Below are 9104 nucleotides of genomic sequence, written 5' to 3' on the forward strand. Positions count from 1 at the left end.
CGGTGGGGGGGGGGGGGGGGGTGGGGGGGGGGGTGTTTATCCCCGTGAAACCCGGCACGCCCCACCTGAGAGCACTCACGCTCTTTTACCACACATGTACCTTGTGTTGTACGACCCATGCCCCTCTCTGCAAGCGTCCTGTTCTTCTCTGATAAACATTAGAGTATTCTGGCTCCTTTATAATTGTGGTTAGAAGAAAACAAAGCATTACTTTTCCATTTACTTCTTCACGTTCTTTGTGTTTAAGGGGCTGACACAACACTTTTCGGAAAGAATCACACATTACACTGACAGAATTCTCAAGTGGTTACTCTAAATCCTGCTTTAAGATGTGATGTTTTTGCAGTTTTTAAATAATAAATGGTTTCATAAAGCAGAGGTTTATTAACATTCAGAGAGGAACTCAGTGTGCATTCAGTGAAGCATGTCTGCTGTAGCTCCGTGCCCCCTGAGACGTCTGTTCCATAAGGGGAGACTGAGATAATGCAATGGAGAAATGAACCGTCAACATGCATTGGGCAGGCGCAACACCTTCAATTCAACAAGAGAAAATGTTTGTTTTCTTTTCTTCAGAGCTGTTCCAGACTGCCTGCCTGCTCGGCTGATTGTCTTTGGCCGGCTTATGTACATTTGTTGGTTTGCTCGGGCATTGGGAGGCAAATTAAAGTTTTAAACGAAGACGAGAAGGGCCCAGAGGCCGGTTTGGAGGAGTCAGAAAATAATACATAAAAGCAGCCAATAAAAGAATGGCACTGCCTGGCTCTCGTCCAATGGAAGGGCTCGGTAAGCCTACATATCCAGGGACTCATCCAACCCATTCCAGCCCGCTGTACAAAAGTCGTGAGAGGGAACCATTACAAAGCCATTAGCTAAAGCCTAAATGACAGGCCATCTTTCACTGCCCTTGTGGATATTGCTAATGGTTCCAGTTTCATCAGAGGGATTCAGATAATTGATCGCTCTTTTTTTAGATAGGAGGGAGCTGTGGATGGTGGTGTGTGATGTCACTGATTTACTCGGTTTCCGCCACTCTTCTCTTGCCGCAGATCGGCTGGCGTGACCATCTGTTTCCCTCTCCTATGGGAATACCTGGTCCAGATTAAAGTTTGGGGAAATCCATGATGTTTAATCAGTCATTATGTTGCTAACTGTCCCTCCGCAAATTCAAATTAACATTCATTTTCCTGTTGAGTGGACCGTTCACACCCATGCTGGTCACAAACGCATCAAGATGACAAAGAAACAGTGAGTTTCTGAGCAAGTGCCTTAGTTCTTATGCTTATTATTAAACAACATAAATGTTAGGATACTTTCATTTTGATTTGGAGCAGTGGTTATGAGGGTCTATGTGAAGATAAGGGTCCATGTCAGTGATGTGGGTTTAAGTTTGGCCTGCAATGTTTTTCTTTTTATCCTACTGCCTCCATCATTTCCTCATGCTCTCTATTACACCTATCCAAATGAAGCAAAAGGTCTGGGTTATATCGTATTTTACTACAAAATTATTGAAAAAAAAAAATCAATATTTTGTATTCAAAGTATGAACACAAATAAAGCTCAGTTTAGGATAATTCGGGAAACATTACTTGTATAGTATCGAGAAAATATCACTCATTACTGTAATAAAGTATAATGAAAACAATCCTGTGCAGACAATGTTGCTTTCTTTTTAAATCAAATTCAGCATTCATACATACAGTAGTACAAAAAAATATATACTTTACAAAATAGTATTTCATAAATTTATAATAATATACACAATGTATTATGTAACCATAAAAATGCTGAAAAAATGCATAATTATATTTATTAATTTTAGTAAGTCACATTTTTTTTCCAGCATTTTTGATTTTGTAATGACATAACAACCAGACAATTTTATTTATATATGAGCCATTTGGGTTGGCTGGGTTGAGCAGTGCAGGAGGTGGAGGTAATCTGAGTATCAGTATGTATCATTTCTCTTCAGGCTGGTCTGACAGCCCTGATTTGCCTCCGCCATGCATAAGGAGCAGCCTGTGCAATGCAAACAGACATCTGAGAGGTTCTTGACTGATCTCCTCCACACAGGTGCCTCAGATAGAAGCAAACAGAGCAAGGGCTGATGGGAGATAAATAAGGAGCTGAGTTTGTAGCAAAGCCCCCTTCAGAACCTTGAGAGAATTGATGTATTTGGGCTTGAGATATTAGATCAGCAACACTGTCCGGAAAGCCCAGAGAAAAAAAGAAAATGCTTTTCTCTTGTTGTATATTTAGTCATGTTTTAAATGCATTCTGGCCTGATGCAGGAATTTATGCAGAGCGTAAAGCTTCATTTAATTCTCAATTCAGCTACACACTTTTTTTAAGGTCATTCCTACTATCAGCACATTTCATGTCCAATTTTTATTAATACATAAATATAGGGAAATAAAGCTAGAAATTAAAAACTGGCTATTTACAAATTTACAATTAATTAACTTATATAAATTCATGATGTTAATTAATTTATAATTAATTAATTTCCCTGATCTAGTTAATTAGAATGTTTCAAACAAAACACTTTTTAATTGAAAATATTGTTTTAATTGTCAATTAATATTTCCACTATTGCTTTCCACCCTGCTAGTCTTTAGTAAAATCCCTTTAACAAAAGTCTGTTGCTTAATGACATCAGTGTCAGGAGGTGAAACAATTTTTGGTGGGAAACCTATTAAATAATATATAAAAAATGTATCCTATTATATAAAATATTAGAAATGTGTAGAACAATATTAAAAAAAAAAATTACTTCAAGCTGACACCTCAAGTAAGCTAACTGGTTAACTTTGGCTCTTTATTTCCATCCTATTAGGTTACATTCACTATTTATTAACACAATTTCTGCATTTTAAATATACCAGAGCCTTTTGAAAGTCTGGTATATTGTTTTACAGATATATTTAATTAACTTACAGCACATGTTCAATGTATTTACAGTTTTTTTTTCAACTGCTTACACACAAAATCTTTACTTGTCACACAATTTCTGAAACCTGACACTCAAACACCAGAACCACACACCAAATCTGCAAAACCATACACTAATTCTTAGCCTTTGACTCAGTTTTCAATTTCATAAAACACTTTTTGCAAAACACAACACACAATTCTCTATGTAACACAAAAATCTAATAGGAATTAATATCACGGCAAAGGTATTTGCAAATGTTTGCTTTTGAGATGTGTTTGTGATGTTTTGAATGCAGTGCTTCATTTTGCAAAGGATTATGAGGCATTTTGCATTTTGTGTGTGCAATTCATGGATTTGTGTGTACAGTTTAGAAAAAAGAGGCTAAGTTCTGAAAATGTGTGTAAGCCGTTGTCTGAAACATCTAAAGTCTGAGACATCAAAAGGTACTGCATAACAGGAAAGACCCATTAAACTATATTGTGCATCAAATAGAGCTAAAAGGCTACATAAAGACTCATTAAGAGTTTAGTTGATCTTTTAGGCAGATACAAACAGCATTAAACGCTTCATGCAGCCAGCATATGCATGCCGTATGCATTATAAACGTCTAATTTAGAGTCACTCAATTCTGTTTTGACTATTTCATTAGCCATTTTACCACGTGAACATCACAGCACCAAACGTACCTGGTCTCTAGAGGAACGTTGCTGTTGAGAAGCCAGTTGTCCTGGGCACTGCCTGAGTCCTGGGCACTTGTAGGACCCTCATTGGGAGCCGAGCTATCGGTGGGCGCCGGGCTTGGGTTACTGCGCTGGGTGTAGTTGCTGCGGCTCAGAGAGCCAATGGAGGCGGCGTGATTCCGACTAGGGGAGTGGGAGTGCGACAGGGGCAGCGGTGGCGTCTGCAATCGAGAGTGGTTCTGGAACGAGCCCTCTGAAATGACAGAAACAGCCTTATCAGCAACTAAATAAATGAAACTACTGCAGTGTTCATTAGCATGTGCTGTACAGACATTTGTCTCTAATGTATTTCTGATACTGCACAAGTAAACAAGTCAATTTTCATTATCCAATGTTTTATTGGAAATGGTATAGTTAACTGCTTAGGCAGCAGTACCAAAATCGTCCTCTAGGGGCGTACAAGAAAATGATGGTAATGGCAGAATACAGCAGGGATTTTCTGCTAGTGGCTGCTCGAGCAACACAGCAAAAAAATATCACCAATATCACTTTCTGACCAGTCTTTTATAAAATCCCTTTAACTAACAAAAGCCTGTTGCTTAATGACAGCATCCTCCAGGAAGTGACATCAATTTTGTCAGGAAACAACAGAACAAACATCAATAAGCATTCTGTGAAGTTTAGTGGTATGAATTGGGTTGTCTTACTACGAAACATCCCATCCTGTTATATAAAATATCCGAAATCAGTATAATAATATAAAAATGTCAAAACACTGTAAAAAAAAAAGTATAATAATAACTTTAAATTGACACCTCACGTAAGCTAACTTTGGCTTTTTATTTCCATCCTTTTAGATTTTATTTTTTAACTGTCTCATTATAAAGTTATAATTAACAAGCTCAAGATTGACCAGAGCATATATTTTTTTGAAATTCGGGTATACTGTTTTACATAAATACTTCATTAAATTACACTAAGAAAAGTCTGTATAAATACAGCCTAATGTACTGTGTTAATACGTCTGACACATCTTCTGATTACAAAGGCATTTGTTGCCAAAAAGCCCCATCCATATTTAGAATTGGCTAAACAAGTAATCTACATAGTGTGAATTAGATATTGAGGCAAGGGACATGCAACACAGACAGCAATTTGCAGTTCTTTTATTTGTATATAATTCTAACAAATACCATTAATGGTAATGCTAATGGAATAGCTAATTGCTTTGGACAAATGCATCTGATAAATGCATAAATGAACACGGAAATGGTAAACTCTGTACAATGACAAAATGTGGAAATTATGTGGTTAATGTGTAAATTAGTTGATAAATGTGATTACGTCTCTGGTATTAGAATTAAAGAGAGAAGGTTACTTGTGTAACAAGTATAACTAGACCCTTGTCAAAGAAAAGTTAAAGATAAGACGTTGTCTTAAAAAGAGACACCTAGCATACTACTTACTATTCTGTGTCACATCCAAATAGTGCTTCGGCTTCTACTAACAGCTGGAATCTCACAAACACTCATCAGGCAAAATACGCTCTTGACAATCTGTCATTATCAAGTAGACTGAATTACCCTCGTCAACCTGTTCGAAATTCACGCCATGATCAACTGCAGTTTGTGCGGATGGACCCGACAAGACAGCTTCAGCTTCCGACAAAGCGTTTGTCTCCTAAAGCCACTTTGCGTCATGGGAGATGGGGGCTATCAGACATGAGATTGTGAACATCAGATTGTGGCAATCCAGACGCAGATAAAGACCCGTGTCCTTGTGTGCTCCAAAGCCATTCATTTCCATATCCGCTAAACCATTCATCAATCAATAAACTAGCGCCTCATTGCGCGAAGAACCCTTACTTAACAAGAACAAAGCAGTTTCATTTTACACCTGTCGACAACACTCAACGGCCTCTTTACTGAGAGTTTAGGCTGTTGCTAAAGGTGAGGCTAATGCCCTAAAGATGTTTTATTTACATTTATAAACAACTTTACCTTCAGTCGCTAAAGCTAACAAGCTAAAGATGTTTTATTTACATTTATAAACAACTTTACCTTCACTCGCTAAAGCTAACATGCTAAAGATGTTTTATTTACATTTATGAACAACTTTCATTAGTTAAGAACATATCGCTAATGCGTTAAAGATTGTAACACAGTTCGTAGTCACGGGAAGAAGGAGGCGGGAACCGGCGAACGTTTAAAGACTTTAATAAAATAAACAAACACAAAATGAAAGTAAAGCGGCAGCCCCTCGCGGACTACTGCCGCACACAAAACACAAAATAAAATCCAGGCCTGGTCCTCTCTCGTCCAACACTGTCGTCACTCCTCCTTTTATCCTTCCGGAGCTCCTCCATGGGACTCGCTCCGTTCCCACGGCTCTCGGCCCCGTCCCTCTCGTCACAAAGATGTTTCGAGATTTATGAACAACTTTCATTCATGTAGAGCTAATGTGCTAAAGATGTTTATGAGCAACTTTCGTTAAAGGTATAGCTAATGTGCTAAAGTTGTTTTTTCATTAACACCTTTAATTTGTTAAAGGTATGCCTTATGTGCTAAAGATGTTCTATTTACATTTTTGACCAACTTTAATTCATTAAAACTATAGCTAATGCGCTAAAGATGTTTTATTTACATTCGAAAACAAGTTTATCTTCGTTTATTTATTTTTTTTAATGCTTACCAAAATGCAGATAGTACAAAGTCCAAAACACACTTCTCAGAACATAATTCCACAATCTTGGTATGTGAAAAATGCTAAAAAAATTGGTGTCTACCAAATATGTAAATATACTACATGCAACAGCCTTTTAGTAGGCTAACTGACAGATATTAAACAAAAAAATAGTCCAGGCATACTTTTATTGCAAAAATCATAGTCTTCACAAGAAAAACAAACAAGGATTATGCATAATAATGAGGACATCCTTCACAGTGGGATATCTGAAGTCCGACAGTAATTGTCTTTTGTTACAAAAGCAGAGTGTTGATGGCTGTAGCTGCAGTGCTTTTAAGGAAATTAAGACGGAGACGGAACTTCTTAGAAACTGTCAGCACAATCTGGAGAAATTGTATCTGTAAATTCATTCTTTCTAAATTACTGCCACCACAAATATTAAACATATTAATAAACTAGTCAATCATCAGGTTTTGGACAACTAGTCGAACACCCTGACCTATCCACCTTGGATATGTGTAAGTATACACATCTTTATCAAAACCAATAAACCTTGCAGATACAAAATGCTTTTATGGTTGCTTGACTAAACTGACCTTCATAACCACTAACTTTTCTAACTTCTATAGCCGAAACATGGACAACAATGCACGGCATAGAGCTTCAAGGAATCAAATCCCTGAATCATTCCTTACTTTTGAATACTGCAAAAAGTTGCATGCTTCGAAGGTCTTACCGCAGTTTCACACCAAGCAACACAGTATGTTCTCTGTTGGAGACATGTCACCGGGGTGAAAGAATGCTAGTTCTCACATCTCTCATATGACTAAATGAGTGCTTTGCACCATGTGGTGAGTGCACATTTCTACTGAAGATCATTATGGGATGCGTCACTGACAGGGACCCCGTTACTTTTTTTATTCCCTTTCATTTTGGGCACAGGGCCGGATCATTTGTCAGAGCCAGTGACAGATGGGCCCGTACCAAGCCGCATTCCCACAATCCTACGCTACCAATTACTCAGAGCTCTGTTGCGTCTCTGATCCAAGCTGATGATGGCCCTGATGAAACCGGATCAAAACAGACGGAGAGCTGGAAGAGAGGTAAACCATTTCCCCTGCACTATAAAGGTACGCAACATGCGGGCGTACTACTATGAAAGTGATGACATCCAAAGAAGGTTAATTTCAACAGTACTTGATTAACTGGCTTGTTTGACTGTATGAATTTGTATTTTTGTATGCTTTTATTTTTTCTCTCCTATTGCAATTTAAAATCAGTATGCAAAAAGTCATTCACAGGTTAATTTCCTAATGAATATAAAAACTGTGGCTCTTAAGAATGTAGCATTGAACTCAAAACAAAAATTTTGCCAGGGAAAATAAATTATAGAAGTACAGCCCCTCAGGTAACAACAACAACAGCATAAAACTCCATTATAAATGTTATGAATGCTACAAATAGTTATAGACTTACAACAAGGTTAGGCGATGCATCACCCCATTTCTAAACACTTCACTAAACGTCTAAACTCTTGTGTTGTGTTTTCGGAACAAGTTTGTCTTAACACAAGGTTTTTATTCCCTAAACAGCAGCCAGTAAACAGAAGTGCTGATGCAGCATTGAAGGGTTGGAGCTTTATTTCCATTGAAAAGCACAGAAGGTAAGGCTCATTCGAGTCCTTGAGACAATGAGCATAATAAGAGGAGAAGCAATGATTCAGCAGGAACAATTCAGCGCAGTCCAGAAGGACCTGTAAGAGTGGAAGGTCTTTGATCGATCTAGTTTGCACAATTCCGTTCGCCAGCAAAGAAGTTTGTTTTGCCATTAAAGAACAGACAAATCAGGAAAAGTTCTTAGGTCTCAAATGGTCTCCAAAAAAGAAGCAGAGTATTGTTTTACTCATCATATTTCACCATTTTTACACACTTCTGAGGACAAAATTTTACAGAAAATGAAGCCTATTTTAAGACTTTTTTATATTCTTTCATTAGTTATTTTATTCTGTATGGCTGTAATGAGAATCTAGTGAGAATCATCCAGAATTATTCATGACTGAGTACAAAAACAAACAAAATATGTATTTTATCTTTTATAAAAATATCTTTAAAAAAAATCTGGACATGTTTTTTGTGAGATTCACCCTCTCTTGAGATAAAGAATATAATAGACACCTAATTATTCTAGATGACACTTTGCTGGTTGTAAAATTGCTTTATGATTACAAGACAGCAAATGAATAAAATAGCAATTACAAAGGGAGACAAGCAGTTCTCTGTGGAAATCCCATAGCATATTTATGTAGATTAGCAGCATGTTTTAAATGGGGGAGGGATGTACTCAAAAAAGGTGCAAGAACTTTACTAAAACATGTTAAAAAGCTAATTTGATCTGTGAAGATGTTCTTGATGTGTTTGACTCTGTTTAGCAACTGATCACAGTCCAGACATATTTCAGAAGCTCAAGCTCAATTTCTCTCAAACTCAATATTTACAGGCGTCAAAAGCCCATTAAAGTTGTCTGAAGTCAATCTCCAAGGAAAATTGGGTTGCTCCAGTCAGCAGTGTTTGTTAACCAACGAGTGACACTAAAACATCATACCCTGGTGCAGAATTGATTTGTTTATGAATAATTGATAAGAATTGTGGTCATACAAACGTATTTTTAGAGTTTCATAATTACAAAATGAAACCTCTGTATCCATATAGCACAATGGATACATAAAATTCCTGTCAAGAAAGTGAAAGACAATTAAGTTAATATATATTAAACTTAATATATTTCATATATATATATACATTTATATA

At 37.0% G+C, this 9104-nt stretch overlaps 1 protein-coding gene across 1 annotated transcript in view; it reads right to left on the reverse strand.

Moving 5' to 3' along the window:
- LOC107670431 (teneurin-4-like) overlaps positions 1–9104 on the reverse strand; it is a 232390-nt gene that overhangs the window by 116054 nt on the left and 107232 nt on the right. Inside the window, 1 exon segment of the mRNA XM_016463037.1 lies at positions 3619–3865. Coding sequence (XP_016318523.1) covers positions 3619–3865 — 247 coding nt within the window.

This window comes from Sinocyclocheilus anshuiensis, unplaced genomic scaffold, assembly GCF_001515605.1.
Source record: "Sinocyclocheilus anshuiensis isolate Anshui unplaced genomic scaffold, SAMN03320099.WGS_v1.1 scaffold513, whole genome shotgun sequence".
Taxonomy (NCBI): Eukaryota; Metazoa; Chordata; class Actinopteri; order Cypriniformes; family Cyprinidae; genus Sinocyclocheilus; species Sinocyclocheilus anshuiensis.